Below are 21,403 nucleotides of genomic sequence, written 5' to 3' on the forward strand. Positions count from 1 at the left end.
GTTAACATCTTATTATTGTCAGAGTTTTCTTCAAACAATTCTAATAGTCTTGTATTCTTCAGATTTTATTTAGTTATTCTGAATGAGAAAAAATGGAATAGCACACAAATTATTAACTTTTGTAGAAGAATGTAAGCATACAAGTGTAGTACTGGTCTTTATGGTAAGATTTCTTAAAAGTGCCTCACATGGCCCCAGGATTTGTCTCCAAGAAATTCATTTTCTCATTCATATAAATTCTTCACCATAATTTATTTTTTATGTTATAGATCAAATTCTTGACTTCCACCTTTACAACAATTCTGCAGCTGTTGCTATCTTCTATTATCATTTTCACACTAGTTGAACATTTAAAAAATGAACTTTCTTTGAAGACCAAGTTGTAATAAAAATATATAAATCTTTAGTGTTTGCAAGTTCCATCTTATATCACTACTGGTCACTTCTAGTCTAATTAGGTGAAAGAACATTTTGAGATGTTTAGTAAAGTTAATTGTAGTTACAATATCTGAAAAGTAAAATTGTATTGATTGAAAGTTTGTAGATTATTGAATAAAATTTACATAATCCCAAACACACTTTAAGTAACAAAACTTGTTGATTGGAAAGAAGTAGCTCTTTAAAAAAAACTGCATTCAACCCATATGTTTTAATTTATTTGTGTAGTTTTGACGACATAAATGATGTAAGATTATGACAAATCACCAATAAAGTAATGATATAGGTAAGGCAAGGTTTACACTTCTTAATACTTTATTGGTCAAATTGGCAATTTTTTTTATTCATTTAATTTATGTGGAAGATTTTTTGTTGTCGCCAAATATTGGATTGTTGTAGCATAATAATTTATAAACCCATGTCATTCTGAAAGCTAACTATTTTTGTCTAAAAATTCAAGAAAATTAATTGGAAACCTTAGAATAAAAAGCAATAAAATTCTGTTATCTTACTAGGTTTTCTCGTAGCGTTTCATCATTATGGCATCTATTACTGCAGGGTAATTCATATTTTAAATAATTATTACTAAAAAAATAATCATAAAATTAAAATCAGTATACCAAGTGGGCCAGAAGTCACTATCCATTGTAAACATTAAGATAATCTTGTTTGTGATCTTCCCATCAATTTTAAATTACCATATTTTGTTTTTATCAGGTAGTTATTGACACCAGAGTGTACTACTATTCAATCAGACATCTGTTGTATACTGCTGTTATGTTCATTGAACATTGTTGATTCTAACTTCTGAAGATGTTTACAACATCTTGTTAGATGTTTACTTAAGAAAGAGTTTTTGCTTTAAAAACCTGGTACAAAGGTGGTTATAATTGAGTGGAATAAACATTTCAACATTGTTCCTCCAACATGGAAGGCTGTCTATAATTTAGTAAAAGGTTTTGAGAGAAATGTATCTCAGCAGACTGTCCCAGGTCAGGTAGGCCATCATTAAGTGATAAAACGAAGCTTAAAATTTTACAAGCAGTTATCCAGAGTTCTAAAAATTCTACTCATAAGCTACCTCTTGAACAGAATATTTCTAGAACAGAGAATTTTACATAAGAACAAATTCAAACATTACATACCTCGTCTCATGCATAGCCTACTGTAAGACGATGGTGATCGTAGGCTTCAATTTTGCAAGACAATGTTAAATTAATTAAGAGAAGGTGATGATAATGAATTGTTTTCTAAGATAATTTGGAGTAATAAGGAGGTTTCAAATTAACGGGCCATGTCCACAGACAGCTGTACCTATTGGTATCCTATATTGGTGTACCTATTGAGAACCATGCAGCTGTTTTTAGAGGCAACTAAATGAACCTGGTGTTACTGTTTGGGGTGGTATTTCGTGTTGTGGAGTAATTGGGCCTTGATTTTTTTTTGTTGAATGGAATAGTAATTGGGAGAGGTGCACCTGAAAATATTGGCAACCTATGGCATTCTGGAGCTATAAATGAACTACGACTTCAACTTTACTTTCAAGCTGATGGAGCCTTGACCCATTATGCAACATCTGTGTGAAACATTGTGAGTTATTTGTTGGGAAAGTTACTGGATGGCGAGGAGCAATAGAAATGCTACTCAAATCTTCAGACATTACACCCATGGAGTTTTTCTTTTGGGGAATTGTTAGAGATAAAGTCTATGTACAAAACCATAAATAATTGAGGACTTGAAAGATGCTATTCAAAATATTTTTGAAGAAATAGATTCCAATACATGACTCTGCAAATAACTATGAGTGTCCCAAGTCATCTGCAGAAATGTATTGACAAAATGGGAAACAGTGTAATAAGTAATCATGTAGCTTCAATAAAGTGCTAGTTATGAATTCAATATGTTTTTGTTTTGTATTCAATGACCTTTACGAGAGTAATGAGTTGGCCCATCTGGTATAAATCCATATAAAAAGTAGAAAGACATACTTTTCCAATTTCTTTATTTAATATATTTGTTACTTAGCATCAAGTTATGGGTTTTATGAGTTTGTTAATTAGATGTCAACTTCTGAAAAATCAAAATGTTAAATTAAGAATTGAAAAAATATTATTTTATATTTTTTAGTGTGGGTTTTAAGTAAACTTAACATTCCTCTAGTATCTAAGTATACTTCAGTATCACAGTATGTGACTTACAAACTTGCATGACCTTTCTTTAACTTTATTGAATAGTTTATGCAACTCTTCTCTTACATTTACTATGTTACTTCCTCTTCTCCAAGTCTATCTAGCCGTCGTTCACCATAAATTTTGAATGCCACAATCCTCTTTCCTTTTGGGTTATTTGTACAGTCTTTGTCCGAATTTATCATTTTTCATCTCACATTCTTTGCTAATATTTTTTCTTTTAGTTAGCTATTCTTATTTAGTTGTTTATGGATTAACAGTTAGATTTTGATTTATTTTGGTGATTTAGGATGATTTAAAATTTTCACATCCTATTATCAATATATTTATGACAAATCATTGTATATATGCTGCTGATTCAATTGGTACAATTTATGACTTGCATTATAGAGTCCATCATTTGGATGAAGCTAAAAACAGGTTAGTAAAAAATATTTCATTAGTTTTATAGTCTGTTATACAGTTAATATAACCTGCTTTTACATTGTAAAACTTATTTTTAATTATAAATTAAGTAAGAATGTTTATGTCAAAGGTAATTAGTAAAAAGATTTTTGAGATACCAGAAATCTCTTGTAATATGGAGAGAGATTGATCTCAAGTATGATGAATTGAATTATAAAAATTGTCTTTATACGTTCAGTTATTTTATATAAAATAAAAAAGATCTTTTAAAACAGTTAAATAGTTTAATATAATTTTAACATTATTGTTGATCTAAAGTAAAAGTTATGAGTGGCCTATTTTTTCTGTCAAAAACTGTTTTTTTGTGTAAGCAGTGTGCATTGTTATATGTGCAACACATTTCAGTTTTTCATATCACATCTTTCAACATCTCAAAAACCATAATTCTAGATAAAAAAACGTTTTTGTAAATAGTCCGTATGAGATCACAGAACTCATAATCAAAATTCACTTAGAATCTGCTCCACCCTATTTGGTCTTGCCAATTTTAGGTTCTTAAACTTCTGTGACTGATGCATTCTCTCAGCTTTTTCCTGTTAACCTAACTTTTATCACACATTATGATAGAGATGAAATTTTGATCATAGTTATCTGTAGATTCTGTCAAACATCAATACATGGTTGTTGTTGAATGGGGGACAAATTTTGCAGCAATACAGTGTACATTCAAGTTCTCAGTTAAAGTTCTTATCAGACCCTAAACTAATTCCAGCTATTTTATAACTTTGACCTACCGGGTTGGTCTAGTGGTAAACGCGCCTTCCGAAATCAGCTGATTTGGAAGTCAAGAGTTCCAGCGTTCAAGTCCTAATAAAGCCAGTTATTTTTACACGGATTTGAATACTAGATCGTGGATACCGGTGTTCTTTGGTGATTGGGTTTCAATTAACCACACATCTCAGGAATGGTTGAACTGAGAATGTACAAGACTACACTTCATTTATACTCATACATATCCTCATTCATCCTTTGAAGTATTATCTGAACGGTAGTTACCGGAGGCAAAACAGGAAAAAGAAAGAAGCTTTTTATAACTTATGAATTGTTCAATGTTAGTCCCCATTTATGAGTGAACTTATAAATTTTTTCCATCAATTGCTTGGGTTTTTTTTTTTTTGGTTGGCTTCTTTGAGCAGTTGTCATTTTCAACTGATATTCTACGATCCTCAAAACTTTCATGTAGCTTAAAAACTTGTGTTGGAGCTGAAAAATGCCTTTTAAAACTTTACAGAATCATACAAGGTTAAGTGTTTCAAAGGTTTCGGTTGTCCTGTTTCAAGAAAAGCTGGATCACCTACAATTAATTTTTATTACATTTACCTGTAATTCTTTATCTATAATTACCCGTATTTATGATCGTTATCCAATGGAACATTCGAGGTTCTTTGGTCCCACATTGAAGATGTTAGAGTACTGACTTGCACACTTGAATCACTAATAATGTACTTCCAAGAAATGCATCTTCTCCAACAAGGTGCAGTAACGTTCAGAAACTACTTCTGCGAGAGACAGCTGTCATTTAGAGAGAATGGAAGAGTTGCTGTTTTCATGCAGAATGAGGTATCTGCTACGAATATCACTAGATATCCTCAATCCTGCGGTTGCAGTAAACATCTTTATCCCTTCAAATCGCATATCTGCAATTTTTATTTCTCGCCAAACTCTGAGTTCACTGCTCTTGATATATTAAATCTCCTTACACAAATCCTATCACCATCATTAATAGTAGGCAGGAGACTTCAGTGCCCATCATTTCCTGGGGCTCATCTTTCTGCTCCTCTTGAGGAAATATGATAAACAGAGGGAGACAAGACTTGGACCTTTGTCTACTGATTGATGGGTCATACACATTCACTTCCCTATTAGCTAGTACATTGCCCAACATCAACCTCTCCTTATGCTGACTGAGTTTACTCTAGTTTTATTTGATCTGTTTGTGATGACTTTTGCAGCAGTGACCGCAGGCCAATTATTACTGCTTTTGGTGTCGACCCCAAGGTGAACAGGAAGCCATGGAGATGGATTGTTGAAAAGGCAGATTGGAATGATTACCATAAAGCCTTCCCATCACAGTATGATTGTGCAGACGCTCTTGATCAACTTACCTCTTTTACGTTCCTGATACTTGAGAATGCTAATAGATATATCCCACAATCCTAGATGTTCTGTTCCTTGTTGGAATGATTGCCAAAATGCTATTAGCAAACTACAGCAGGCGCTGCACAAATTTAACTGCAGGCCTACAACTGAACATCTGAGTTTGTACCGAGAGGCTAGAGCAGTATGTCATCTGGTATTCTTAGACACTAAGAGGAAGTCATGGATGAAATACGTGGACACTATCTCGCACATTACTGCCACGTCTGCTGTGGAAAAAGATTCATGCAATTTGTGGATAACCAAAACAAACTATTCTTGGGCTTATTCATGAAGGAGAACTCCTTTCGTCACTTTCTGCAGTGGCTAATATCTTGGCAGATTGTTACCGTTCGGTGTTTCTCACTTCATCAAACATGTATGAATTTCAGAAGTACAAGATACAGATGGAAGTATTATTGTTAAACATTGGTGATTCGTCTGGTGAATTAAATGCTCCATTTGCATTTAATGAATTGTCACACACTAAAAAACTCATGTGACATCTCTCCTGGACCTGACAACATTTGTCTTTGTATGCTGTCACACCTTCCTAATTCAGCGCTACAACACCTATTGAATATTTATGTTTTTATTGTCCACACAAGTCTTCCCACCTGTCTGTCAGAAACCATAATTGTACCAGTACTTAAACCTGGTAAAGACAAAACATGCCCCTCAATCTACTGCCCTATTTTCTTGACAGCATTTTATTCAAAGTAACAGAGGGAATGGTGAACCACAGGCTTACATGGTACTTATAGAGACATGAACTTTTCTCTCCAGAACAGTGTGGTTTCCAACAAGGACGATCTTCCATTGACCATTTAGTGTCATTGGAAGCAGCTACTCAAAATGCTTTCCTACTCCACCAGCGCCTCATTACTATCTTCTTTGATATCAGAAAGAATACAACACAGCCTGGCCATGTGGTATTCTAAACATCCTCAAAAAATGGGGAGTCAAGGACAATATGCTTGGTTTTATTAGGGGTTTCTTAAATAACCAAACTTTCTGTGTTTCTGTTGTAGATAACTTTATAACTAAACGTCATCTTGGAAAATGGAGTGCCTCAAGGAAGTGTATTAAGTCCCACCTTATTTTCTATAACTATCAACTGTATTACTAAATATGTACAGCCACCTGTTTCATGTTCTTTATTTATTGATGATTTTGCTATATATATTACAACCCGTTCCAACAGCCACAGCAGATAGTCTACTGCAAATAACTACATCTCACTTTGAAGCTTGGTCTAGGGTTACTGACTTCACCTTTTCACCTAAGAAAACAAACTGTTTAGTTTTTCTAGCCTGCAGGACCCTTTTGCTCTGCAAGTTTCTCTCAATTGTTATTTCTCCTGAGGTCAAGTTTTTAGGTTTGTTTTTGATAGCTGCCTTATGTGGGTCAAACACATCAAACAATTAAAAACAAAATGTTCCAAACTTTGGATATGCTGCAAGTCCTTTGCATCACTAATTGGGGAGCTAATCGGTCACGTATATTGCATTTGTATTATTCATTAGTTCGTTCCCATTTAGATTATGGTTGTGTTGCCTACTCTTCAGCGCATTATACAGAGCTTAAAATACTGGATGATGTACATCATGCTTTCCTTCGGCTTAATACAGGTGCTTTTAGATTGCACTGCCCAACCCAGGTCCTACGGGTGCCATGGCACCCTTCGTTTCATCTTTAGTGCCTGTGTCCATTTACCAATTTTTAATACTAATTCATATTTTAAAGTAACATTATATGTTACATCTTGAAAAAAGGATATAAAAAATATATTTTAGCTGTTATATTTTACAGTAGTTCAACAGAAGTAATTCTGCCAGTCTTTGTAATATGTGTTAATTTCTTTGTCATTGTTGTTGACAAATCCATTTCCTTACAACCATGTTTGTAATGGAATAAGTATCTCTAAGATCCTCCTAACAAGGGGGTCTAGCTTGACAGAACAAGCTATCTAATTGTTACTCATCTGGTGGTCTGCTCTCCACTCAAGCATTCCTTGTAATAAATTTCAAACTGACATTCTTTTGAAACTTATTTTCTAAAAAAACAGTTTTTTTTTCTAGTAATTGTTGCATTATTCACAAAGCCACAGATTTTTCAGACATTAATTAAACTATTGATAGTCATTTCTGGCCAGTTAGTTGTTAATAAATATATACCTAACAGTTTTAAAAGACAGTGAATTTTCTGTTCTTTGGTAAAACTGAGTCCCTTTCATTATTTGTATTTCCTAACATCTATTTTAATAAGTTTTAATGTGATGTTTCTAAAATAGAAACATATGTTTCTCGTGAGAGAGAGTTTTTAAATTAATTTGCTTGTAGGTGTGGCCAGTGAATTTTTGGTTATTTAGGAAAACCAGTGAGTTTCTGTCTTTCAAAGTAATTAAGTCTTCAGCCAATAAGGAGATGAATTTGACCCTGATATGTTATACATTCCACATGTTATCAGTGTTTTTAAAGTGAAGTTCTTTAAATTATGAGATATTATATTAACATAGTATCTAGTGTAGTCTTAACATGGCTAAAAGAACTTACAGCTTTAACAGTGAATGGGAGAATCAATATTGTTTTATTGAATATAGGGGAAAACCTGTGTGTTTATTGTGTAATGCTAGCATGTCTGTTTCTAAAAGAAGTAATATAGAGCAAAATCTTTGACGAACCACAAACTGTTAAATAACAAATTTCCTGTGAATTGTTAACTGATTTAAGTGAAAGACCTTAAATCTAAATTACAATTGCAACAATCTGTGTTCAGGAACCTGTTCAGAACACTAGTTGACAGAAGCTTCTTACAAAATCTGTTACATATTAGCTAAAAGGAAAAAACCGTTTAGTGATTGGGAAGTAATAAAAGAAGTAATGATCACAGCTGCTGAATCTCTGCTCAAAGGTCACAAAGATAAATCTGCACTTATGTCTTCCTTTAAAGGACTACAATTGTCTCATCAAACTGTTGCTAGGTGGGTTAAGTAGATTTCTAATAATTTGTAGTCTCAATGTGAATATTTTTCACTCCAGTTTGATGAAAGTACTGACATGTCTGATATTGTCGAGTTGTATATATTTATTAGAATTATTTTCTATGATTTCAAAATGAAGGAAGCATTTCTCAAACTGTAGCCACTTCATGGTCAAACTAGGGGAGTAAGCATATTTAATGCATTCCTTAAATTTGTCAAAGATAGTAACTTTCAAAGCTTGTTGCTATAACAACAGATGTGGTGTCTTCTGTGATTGGTAGGGGTGATGGATTTCTATCTCTTTGTACTAAGGATGAATCATTTCCAAAATTTATTTCTTATCACTGCATTATCCACTAGGAAGCTTTATGTGCAAAGGTTTTAAAGTTTGATCATGTCATGAAAGTTGTAACTCGTGTGAACTATATCAGATCGTCTTCTACACATTATCGATTGTTTCAAATTATTTTGAATATATCAGATACTTGGTATGGTGACATAATTCTTCATGAAGATGTATGGTGGCTTAGTACGGGTAAAACACTGAAACAATTCTGCTGTCTGCTAGATGAAATAAGAGATTTTTGAAATTATCTCCTGGACCATATTTTCATGAACTTAATGATATATCATGACTACTAGATTTATATGTCCTGGCAGATATCATGTCAAAATTAAACAAGTTAAATCTTGAATTTCAAGAGAAATATCATAATATTTCAGATATAAGTTTTATAAATGCGTTTGTAAAGAAAGTGAAGTTATGGTTTACATATTTAAACAGAGATTCCCTTTCACACTTTCTAAATTTCAAATGAATTCTAGAAACAGTAAATGACAATGAGTCTGATCTATTATATATAATCAGATAATTATATAATAGTATAACTAATATATTATATATATATATATATATATATATATATATATATATATATACACTAAATATTAGTTATTTTTAATATTTTGTCTGTGATAGTAGTTATAAGTAATTTTTTATAGGTAGTTGTGATAGTAGTTGCATATTTTTTTATTTTTAATATTTTTGTTTAAGTTTTTATTTTTGTTATATTTTATATTTTTAATTTTTGTTTACTGGGTGATGACAACATGAAAATATTTTTCACCCCTGAAAAAAAAAAACTTATTCAGATTTATCAGCTACAGCAGATTGGTACTGAGATGAAGTTATAAAATCAAACATTGACTGAACACATCTGCCCATACTGACTCTGCAAACCTGGTAGACTGACTGAGTAGGCTTTAGACCTTAAATGCATTGCACAGCTTCATTGTTGAATATAGTCCAGGAACTTTTTGATACCACCTCATTTGCTTGGTAATATGATTCTTCATACCAGAAAGGGATGAATCTGTTGCATTACACTATCTATATCAGGCTGTTATTCTGTGATTGTGTATGAGTACCACCAAATAGAATAAAATTAAACTGATGAATCAGTCTCTGAATAATTATGATACACTTCTAAATTGAGTAGGGCCTTTTATTAACACAATTAAACTATGACTGACTTCATAGTCAAAAATAAAAACAAAAAATTCTGTTTAATCTCTGTCTTTTTGTGGGTCAATGACAATTTTAATTCACTGTCATAGAGGTTATCAGTAGTCAGTTGCTTCTTAAAATCAACTAGTGTTATATTCCACTGATCTACAAATTTGCTGGTGTCAAAGAAATTCCAACAGAAGATATCTCTGATCTTGATTAAGAGAACATTAATTTCTTCTTTGTTATTTAAGAGAAATTCATGAAAATAAAATCTTAAAAGATTTTTTAGAGTAAATTGCCGTAGTATACTACAGGTACATCACTTAGGTCTAAAGATCACTCTAGATTGTTGAAACCCTCTTTAGTGTGAATCCACAATGCCTTTAGCATCTTAGTAAGGATTTTACAGTTTGAACATGTAGGTAAAATTTTGATAAATTAAATTTACTTTTCTAAAAAAAGGTGTTTACATCTGAAAGACTGAAATCCTAAATATAAACTACTTTATATGACTCTCTATTTTATTTAAGCTTTTGTAATAAGTTCTATGTAAGCTTTCTAGCAAGCTTTTTTGTAATTTATTTTGTTCTCTGCTACTATCGCAGTACCTTAAAAATGAAAGTTTTGTCTTTTAGATTATGTTACTCCACCCAGTTTGTTTAATTTGCATATTTGTTGTTGATGACATTTACAAGAAGTATCTATTAAATAACAAGATTGATACAATAACTCATCCTTATTTATATTTATTAAAATTGTGATGTTTGTTCCCTTCATTATTGCCCCAGTTGCTCTTACATACCAATGAATTCTTGTTTTCCACTGCTTGAAGGCATGGTGCAGACCAGTTTCTGTTTAATGTTTTAACACATCTGCCGTTCTATTGTTTATTTACTGCAACTAACTCAAAATGTGTTCCTTTAAGCATAGATTAGAATAATGCTCTGGGACCATATCCAGTAAACATGGAGGTTGTTTGATTTTAGCAACGTTTGTCGATCAAAAACAGTTTTTCAAAACTGTTTCGATCTCAGAATCTACTGGAAGTTCGAGGTTTCATTAAAAGTTGTTTGGTTTTTTTTGGGTTGGTATCAAGTTGCAGCATGTCAGTGTAGATTTTCTTGTGCATTCTTTTCTCTGGTGTGTGAATCCTTGGGATCATCTTTACACAAAACGTTTTCATGTTGAGATCCTGTCCAAACATTTTCATGCAGTGTCTGTCAATATACAATGTGCGATACTGAATTGAAATATTAAGTTGTGTTACTCAAACACAAGCATGAGATACTTAGTCTGAATAAAATCATTAAACCATCAATAAAGCATTTTCAAATTCTTCAGTTTTATTAAAAATTTCAAATTTTTTAACTTAGCATTTTTCTGTTATGCAACTGTAGTAAACAATGACTCGATCAACTGAATGACCAAAAGGGTTGATGTTTATCATGTAGATTCAGACATGTCCAAGATATCTACCAAAAAGTTCGTAGTCAGTTTTCACTACTCTCTTAAGAGATAGAAACATAATCATCTTATTTAACAGATATCTTTGTGTATTACATTACTGAATTTAAGCATTGTGATACTGTATTGATAGATACCACATATCTTACGAAAGGACTGTCTCCAAAAGGAAATAAAAAATGATTGTTTTTGTAATTTTTACTTGTGTCAAGCATTAATAGCCTGGTGTATTTTTTGGCAAAATGGTTATGACAATCAAAGTCAATGCTGTTACACAAAAAAATAAGATAAGAAATTGTTTTCCAATTAAATTTTACTTAATTTGTTGTGTAAATAAATTTTGTACTTGATTATTGTAAAATCTTTTGTTATTTTTAGGTGTTCCAGTGATGTAGACATGTTTGATTTATCTCCAGGTTGTCTGTTTGGTTGGGTACAATCTAAGACAGGGATTTTTAGTCAGTGTGATACATTACTTGCTATTTCAGCTTTTAAAGAGAAGTTTATTGCCATTTCAGTTTTTTCTGAGAATTTACTAGGACATGTTTACATGCTAGATACATTTTGTTGTTTGTATACTGTTACTCTTTTAGAAGCTGCTGTTGATAAGGTAATTATTATTAATAATATTTTTAAATAAAATAATTTTTAATGAGTTCACTAATTAAAAATATGTTGTTTTTTTTTTTAAATTTACATTTCTGTTTACTTTCATATGATGAAGATAGCAGAGAAGGTAGCTTTAGTAAATTTGTAATGTTTTTGTTCGTGATGGTTGGTTGTGAAAATCATTTGAATCTATACATTTTTAATGATAAACCAAATTTATTTTCATATAACATTTTAAAAGCTCACATCATAATACATTCAGTCATTTTTGTGGCCATTTTTAGTAACTGATGCTACTGTTTTCCACTCTGGTATCAGCTGAACTGATTGATGATAGCTTCTAATATAGAATAACTGAATAATAATTGTAATGAAACAAACGGAAAAAATCATAACTAAAAATATATTGGTGCTGGAAGGATGAAACAAAAACCAATTTATTCATATTTTCTCAAGGTAAAAGATTGGTTCAGTGGTTTATTTACCTATCTCTCTTCTTTCCATGAGAAAATTACCAATAAAGTTGAACACGAAAAATGATGAAATTTCACTTTTGGTAATTTTTTTCAAGAGGCAGGAATGGCATACTCAGTTTGAATTATTTTTTTATATGTAGGTATATGTTAGTAGTTTTACGATAAATAATATTAATAGTGATATACTTTCTCCTAAATATTTATGAATTTTTTAAATTTTTTTTTTTTTTAATTCAAATTTTGAGATTTCAATGAGTAGCATACATATTTTTTCAAGAATTTGTTTTTATATTGGTTTATTTTTATAAACACTATTAAAGAAAAATAAATTGCTGCAAAATTTTAATTATTCTTCTGTGAAAGAGCCTGTTTTTGTAGCAATGGAAGTTTATTATTTTTCAGATACCTTATTTATTTTAAATTTTAATGCTGATGGTCTTTGATCTGTGCTTAATTTTTTGAATTTTGATGGAGGTGATACACCCAAAATGCTGCAAGCAGCATCCAATTGTTCAACATTATGATGTGGGGCAGTGTATTGTATTGCTCTTGGTTTTTGCATTCATATAGTACTTTGTTCTGCTTAGAAAAAATACTTTTGAAATGGTTAACATGAAGAGACTTTCCAGGAACTAAATTTAAATTTGGAAAAATATGTTATTTAAGAGCTTGCTCTAATGTTATTTGCTTTGGTTAGGTTAGGTTAGGAAGTTTTCTTAATTGTTTTTTTTTTTTATGAGTTCTCAAAAGGTCACAGCAGAACTGCCCATACAGGTGACTGAATTTTGACAAAAATGTTTTTTCATGATATTTACAAATAGTGACATTTGAATTAACATGTAAAAAAATAAGTTGGTTTTCATCACTAAATTCACAAATTCAGGTCACTGACTAATGTCAGACTGACCAATCTTTAACTGCAAAGCTAAACGTTGCAACAAGCATAAATGAGCATGTTGCAACATGAATGTTCCGGATGACTGGAAATTACTTAAAGCGCTTGTTATAACATGAACACTGCATTTGAACGGTTCAAATAAGTCTTTTTCAACTATAGTAATAAGTATAAAAATATTAAAATGCCAAGAAGACAAGAAATCCCCTTGGAGCACTTAATTATTTGAGTCAAAATGGTATCGCTTGTAACAGGTTTTTCATGATTCTTGAGAAGTTATTACTTTTTTTTAGTACAATACACAAGGAACTTTTTTATTTGTCATAAACATCTACAAAAACACTGCAAGTTGTGCAAATTTGGGATTTTTATCACCAGCCCTATCAGAGTTATTTGAAGCCAAAATTTGAATTTAAAAAAAAATTAGTTTTCAAAAATTCATAAAACTTAAGGGGTAAGTATATAAAACCAATAATACTATTTATGGTAAAACTGCTAACATACATCTACATATAAACAAATAATTTAAACTGTGTATGCCATCCCTGCCTCTTGAAAAAATTATCTAAAGTGAAATTTCATCGTTTTTCATGTTCAACTTTATTGGTAATTTTCTCATAGAAAGAAAACAGATAGGTAAATAAACCAGTGGACCAATCTTTTACATAGAATAAATTGCTTTTTGTTTCATCCTTCCAGGACCAACAGTTTTCTAGTGATGATTTTTTTCTGTAAACCCTTACAACCACAGAAATAGATGTGCACACCGTAACAAAAATGGTCACCACAGGTAAACTGCATGAATGAAAAATTAAAAAAAATAATTTTAAGGTCCTGAAACATGTAGGAAACAATTGGGTAAGTTAAAATTTTTTATGAATTGATCAAGCAATCAGCTTATGGTTTTTTGGTTCACTTCAAATGGATTGACCCTACATTGAAATGAAGTGACAATAAAAGCTGAGCAACAAACAATAATTTTAGTATATATTCATTATATTTATATATTAATAAAATCTAACAAATGTGTTCATTCTGAGGTAATAAAAAGAAGGAAGATTTGTTGATAAGTATGAAATAAAGCAGTTTTTGTAGTTTACACAAAAGTAATACTGCTATCTGTGGACTGTAGTTTCATTCCGACAGGGCATAGGTTTCATCATAATAAAATTTATCTTCCATTTAAGACTGTAAAGTTGTATTATTTCAGGTTGTGTTTACATGCATTGATGTTCCATTGTCTGAAGAATTAAAACAACAATATTTCCCATTTTTAAATGAGAATGATGTGGAAATTCCTGTTATTGGATTAAATTGTGGACAAGCTTTGGCTTTTTCCATTACACAACAGTCTGATCAGGCTCATACAGTATTTTCTTCATTACAACCTATTGTAGCTATTGATTATAACTTTGGTAATAGGTATATCCTTTTCTTTTTATGTTACTGCATGTTTAGTTTATGGAGTTTATTTTAGTTGAAAAATAAGAGCAATTGTTTCTGTGAATGTGTACTGGAAAGTCCCCTGTGTTCCAAAATTTAAAAAACAAATTATAAAAAAAATATAAAATATGTAGATTATAAAAAAATTGAAAAACATGTGCATATGTGTATGTGTGTGTGTGTTTGTGTGTAATGTAACTGACTTATTCATGACATAATTGTGGGAATTTAACTTTATGAACTTGCTTTCATCAGGAGTGGAATTGAACTGACTGTACAAAGAAACAGGAAACTGGAAGACTAGTGAAAATATAAAGTTTAAAACTATCACATTTGAAGTAAAAATTGCTAAGGTTGAATCAGATAGAGAAATAAAATTACTAAATTTAGAAAAATCCCCTTTTTGAATGATGTAGTGTGCTGATGGTGAACCCCAAGATGAAGTGCAATAATAATAATAATAGCAAAGTATAAAATTGAAATCCTGTCAAGTGATCAGAAAGCTAGATCATTTGGTCTTATGATTGACCCTTCTGATAACGGCCTAAAACATTGATATGACAATAAAAATATATGTTAATATTTTTATCGAATGTAAAAATTTTTCTATATCATACTGCAAAATTGGTTCAGTAAATAAAATCTAAATCATATATATAAATGTATGTATGGAATGAAAAGTTAGTATATTTTAACAAAGTACCTTTTAATTTTTTTCTTTCTTTATTCAGTAAAAAAAATTGAAAACCATAAAATATAATAAATTTGGAAATTTAACTGCATAATTGGCAAGTACACTCACTATCTTATAAGAAGAAGCAAACTTGAATTTCAAAAAAATTAAATCCATGGGTTCCAAGGGTTATAACCATTTAACATTTATAATAGAGATTGAAGAAATCTCTACAAACCTAATTCCTATTGAAAAAAGAATAATGACTTCTGAATTTTTTTAATTGATAGTTAACAGTATATTATTGAAATAAAATCAAAATAGAAGTAAATTTAATAAAAAAGTAATAAAGAGGGAATTCCAGCCAAAGTGAGAGTGTTTATTCCTTCACAGATTACAACCGGACATGAAGAACCAACTACCATTATAGAGGTAACCTGCACAAAATAACCTATTCTAAAACTGTATTTATGTTCTGTGTGCAACAATATAGAAGTATGTGAAATGTACCTCTACGATATTGTAGTGCATAAGGTACATTTGTACAGAGCTGGAGAGAGGATGATGTGTGTAGCATCATTTAGGATTATTGGTCTTTCTGTTATTCGTTGATCAAAAACAGATTATGTATCCACTTTTGTCTGTTTTTTTTTAACAGTACCTACTGATGAACTCGAATGCTGATCTCTTGTTTAAAAATTTTTTTACATAAATAACCAACCCAGGCCACCAAAAATTAAGTTATGATTCTTTTTTAGTATTTATTGATGTATGATAAATTCAAAACTGTCTACAAATATGAAGGTTTTTTTGGATTTTTTGCTCTGAAAGACCACTTAAGAATTTTATGCAGTATAAATTAAACACCTACATTATATCTCAGCTAAGCTGATTGTAGACAAACATTACACATGTATGGTAAGGATTTATTCCAAAGTCTATTCATATGATTGCACCACAAACTGTGATGCTGTATGTGAAATACAGCATCACAGGAAACTGAAATAATCTTGATTTACAAACTGTAATATCTATCAACTGTAATAATACCACTAAAATTATATTATTATTATTAATAATAAAGTATTCTTAATATCTTAGACAAAATGTGTTAAAATGTCTATTTATTACATTTTTTTAATGTTTAATGATACACTAATTTAAATATGTAAAGATGAAGTAAATTTTAAAATAAATATTTCCAAACATTTAATTCTTTTGATCAGAAGGAATATGCTTTTATTTTAGGTTCACTAATTTTAAGCATGTAATTAATTGTGTTGATCTATTACCTTTCTGATTCTCATTATTAGGATAGTTATCAGATTTTAACTCTTTTGCTGCTTACTTGCCGATCTTTAAGGTGGTTCCTACTTACTTTACCTGCAATTCTGTTGTTATTTGATCCTCATTTCTTTTACTTGCTAATAATAGTGATAGTTATCTGTATTAAACACTTAAATATGTACCATACAATTTATATCTCAAAATTATTCTTTTACACAGATAATCCCTCTGGATTTTAGATTGTTTGAGAAATTGTAAAACTTCTAATTAACAAAAGAAAAACAGAATAAGTAAATTGATAATTCGAACAATATTATAAATTAAAACAAAACTAAAAGTTGGCCAACAGCCAATGTTAATTATTAAACTGTTTAATAAAATAAAAGTTCATGTCTTTTTACAATTCATGTCATTTTTACAATACATGTCTTATTTTTAGAATAATTCATGTCTTTTTTACAATATTTAACTAGTTGCTACCAACTATTCCATTTTAGGTAACCCTGCAGCTCATTTTTTCCATTGTCTCTTTCAATACCACAATCTAAATTTTCATAGCTCTGGGCACATCACCAAAAATTCTGTTATATGTTCTTCCCTCACATTACATACTGAACACACTTTAGAATTACTTGTTCATGAATATTTGTTTAAATACAAAATTTCTGTTCTTGCTTTAAAACACAAATTTATTAAACTGTGATTTTAATGGCAATTACTACTATATTTATCACTTGATATAGACCATTAAAATTAGTTATGTTGAAATTGAAGGAAACTTTGATATATTTGTATCTTCATTATTTTTTTTTTTTTTATAATGGGGTAGCTCTTTTCCATCAATTTTACATCTTCTTAAATCCTTATGAGGTAGATAACCTCGTGTTTAATTTCATTATAATTTTATACTTTATATTCTGCCTGCAGAATATAAAGTATATTTTTACACTGCAGAGTGTAAAAAGAACTTACAGGATGTGTAACTCCTGTTTCCCAGAATTGTCAAACTTTTCTTATCCTTTTCTTTAACTGTTATCATTTTTCAAACATTTTCCATTGTTGAAAATGAAGTGAGGTGTAATGTAGGTGTTTTCATTGGAAAGAAAAGTAGCTGTTTTTATCACTCATATTTGTTAACCGTTATAATTGCTTACCAATAGTGGGATATTTTCCAGATAAAGAACTGCAAAAATGTTCTTCAATTCTTGTGCTGGTTTCATCTGGACTTTTAATAATGCTAACTGGAAAAAGTTCTCAACTGTTGTACATATCAGCCCCAGTATATATTGCATTATTTAACAGGAATCAATCAATTCTTGTTTCTTCTGATGGAGCAGATTTTATGTTAACCAAATAAAATTTGATGATACTGGTGTAATTCAAGAATCTAGTATAAAGTCTAAAGTGAAGGGTGAGATTTTTATATTATGTATCTTTTATTTAGCTCATTATTTTTATTCATTTTGTGAGCACCATTTCAATATTTTTTACTTACAATGGTTTTATATTAACAGAAATATGTAAAATGAACTTAAAAAAATAAAACTAACTTTAAATACACTTTTAATTATTTTAACAGTTACTAATTGCTTTAATTAAAAGTAAATATTTGTTAAAATAAAATAATTTATTAATTTTAAGGTATATTTTATCATGAATTAATTTAAATAAATATAAATATAAAATATAAATAATACTAATTTATAGTAGTATTTTTTTTCTTATTTAATTAGTGATATTAAATATTAATAATACTAATTTTAATATAATTTGGTGCTCTAATTTGACATGGATCTCAGAAATAATAAGACTAAAAATATAAAAAGTCTTATTTTCACTTTTATTTTTTAAATGTTAATGTTATTCAAAAATGTTATGTTTAACTTTTATTTAAAATATGAGTAGGGTTACTAAACAACCAACCATTCATATGTAAAAAATCATTCACAAGAAATTTAAAAATTGAGAAACCTATTTGGGTTTTAATAAAAATAAATGCAGAAATGATGTTAACATAAAATTATTTATCCCAACTAATTTTCTTGTAATATTACTGGAAATACTTTTAATATTAAAATTATTTCAGGTTATGTATGTATCATTACACTAAAACAGTCCAGTACTAATTGATTATTTATAACAAAGTATCTTCATGTTACAAGGTCTGTTCAGAAAGTAACTGAACTTCATATCTTAGAGAAATTTTAGAACTAGTAATTAACAAAAGAAAAGCAGAAAAAATGTAAAAGAAAAATTATAATTCCAACAATATTATAAAGTAACAAAACAACGATTTTTTAATTTTTATTGTTAATTTTACAAATTGTTAGTCCTTGTCCCCTTCAAAGTACTCCCATTCCCTATTCACACAATTTTTCCAGCAGTGTTTCCACTTTACGAAGCATTCCTGAAGCCAATTTAATTTTGGAAATAACAAAATATTACAAGGAGGCAGGTCTGGTGAGTAGTGAGGCTGAAGGGGGACAATCATCTCATTTTTGACATAAACTGGTGAATTGACAAAGCTGATTATGTAGGCACATTGTTGCAGTGAAGGAACCATGAGTTGTCTTGCCACAATACTGGTTTCTTTTTGTGAATTTTTTCATGTAACTGTTGTAAACGCCTTGATAGTACGCACAATTCCATTGAAATTGAAAAAACAGAGCATCACTTTGACATTGGATTGAGACGACGTCCTTTCTTGGGGCTTGGAGTTCCTTTGCTAATCCATTGTCACAATTAAACTTTTGTCTCAATTTCATAGCTGTAAACCGAGCTTTTGTCCCCCATTATGACTTTTGCATGAATGTTTCATCATCATTGGCTTGCTCAAGAAGTTGCTGTCTAACATCATCCACTTGATATTCTTTCTGCTACTTGGTCATCAAACAAGGAACAACTTTGCTGCAACTCGGTGCATGTTCAATTTTTCAGTCAAAATGTCACGGCATGATCTAAACAAGATTCTAACCTCTTTTGCAAGTTCTCTGACCATCAATCAACGATTTGCAGGCACCAGATTGTTAATTTTCTGAACAAGGGTGTCATCAGTTAAAGTTGAAGGCCTTCCTGGTTGAGGGTCATCTTCAATTAACTGATAACTTTTAAATTGTGAAAACCATTCATAGCATTGTGTTAAACCTAGAGCATCATCTCCGTAAGCTTGTTTCAAAAAGATGAAACGTTGATGTTTTTGTGAAAGTTTTCCTCAGTTTAACACAAAATTTTTATTTTGTGTCATTGCTTCCAAAAATCACACATTACCAAAATGTGTGATTTTCCTACTCCAATATCTGGAGTAGGTATTCTATATAGTATTTTATATGCTGAATCTGTATATGAATCTGAAACAACCCATCTTGTAACATTCTTAAATCTTAACCCCTTAAATTTATTTGTTCCGTCATTTGTGGAACAAACAATACAAATAAGTTAGTGTCTGTATGTTTACTTATTCACATCTGATTTATGTTGTAATGCATGCTGTAGACCTATATTTGATACATGACAGTTGAATGATATTTCATGTCAAGGCAGACATGTCAGTGAGTCAAGTAATGAGAAATTCAATGTGATGAAATTTTCTTCAGTGTGAGTTCAGCTGTAGGTATGACTTGCTATGTTCTTTAGTTGTGGTAGTGGTTTTATCATAAAGATTGTTTCATAAGTGATGCCATAAATTTAGTGAAAGTTTTTTGTGACCAAACAACTTTTGGCATTATTCTATTGAACATAAAGAATTGTTAAGTTGTGTGTGTGTTTTCCACGTTGTATTTTATTGCGCTCCATGGTGAAACAATTTTATAAAGTATTTTAAGTAATTAAGTATTTATAAATTAAAACTTAATTAATTTTCTAATTAAGTAATTACTTCTGTAATATTTCAGTTTACTTTCATTCATTAAAACATTTTGAATTTTACAGTGAATAAAAATTAGGCTAAAAATTCTCAAAATTTTTTTGTTATGTTTTTTGTAGAATTCACCATAAAAAGTCAATGAAAACCAGTATTGAATCTGCTGAAAACAGCTTTGCAAACATTATTTTAACTGTTCCTTGGGAGACCAAGATAAATCTTGGATTCCACATGTAGCATACATCAAGCGCTACGTTTAAGTAACCCAGTGGTTAAAAGGAAAAAAGGGCATCTGCTCTTTTGGCATACTTATGATTTTGCGAGAGCCTACTAACCATTATGATAACTGCTATTTTTGGTTAACAGATGTTACCAGTTTCAATTCAAACAATAAAAGCATGCGAACATTGTACACCAAATGTTCGTTCAGACACTTCATGGTATTGATTTACCGATTCTGGTTGCTACAATTACTTGGAATGAAATTTCTGATTCCCCAGAAGGCTCAACCGATGAATCCTTAATTTCAGTAAATATTAATTACATTCCAGAAAAACCAAATACTGAACCCTCACCTCATCACAAGCAGAACTGAGCAATCTAATTTGAGACTTGTATTTGTCGAAACAAGTAGCAGAACGTGTTGGTTCACGTCTTAAAGAATGGAATTTATTAAGCAAGGATATTAAAATTTCAGTTTAAAGAAATCGAAATGAAAATTTACTGAAATACTTTAGAAGAGATGGTTTAATTTGTTCCTGCCATGATGTTAGGGGGGCAAATGTCTGAACTGGATATTGAATATATTATTCATGATTGGCATTTATAGACTCATCAAAACGAGCTTGAAGACAGTGCTATTGCATAACTCGTATAAGTTGTCTTCTATACCAGTAGCACATGTTGTAGCAATGAAAGAAACATATGAAAGTATGTCAAAAATTTTAAAAGCTATTAGTATGATGAACACTCATGG

At 30.4% G+C, this 21,403-nt stretch overlaps 1 protein-coding gene across 2 annotated transcripts in view; it reads left to right on the forward strand.

Annotated features, from left to right (window-relative positions):
* Nucleotides 1–21,403, forward strand: part of LOC142320388 (uncharacterized) — a 31,230-nt gene that overhangs the window by 1,955 nt on the left and 7,872 nt on the right. The window contains exons 2-5 of one of the 2 annotated variants that reach the window (XM_075358094.1): nt 2,917–3,047; nt 11,564–11,795; nt 14,376–14,580; nt 17,744–17,979. In XM_075358094.1, the coding sequence (XP_075214209.1) occupies nt 2,917–3,047; nt 11,564–11,795; nt 14,376–14,580; nt 17,744–17,925 (750 nt within the window). In that variant the 3' untranslated portion in view covers nt 17,926–17,979. Of the gene's footprint in view, nt 1–2,916; nt 3,048–11,563; nt 11,796–14,375; nt 14,588–17,743; nt 17,980–21,403 lie in introns of those variants that run through there. The other variant, XM_075358095.1, reaches the window with a different exon arrangement.

The sequence above is a fragment of the Lycorma delicatula genome, chromosome 2, assembly GCF_047948215.1.
Source record: "Lycorma delicatula isolate Av1 chromosome 2, ASM4794821v1, whole genome shotgun sequence".
In the NCBI taxonomy this organism is placed as follows: Eukaryota; Metazoa; Arthropoda; class Insecta; order Hemiptera; family Fulgoridae; genus Lycorma; species Lycorma delicatula.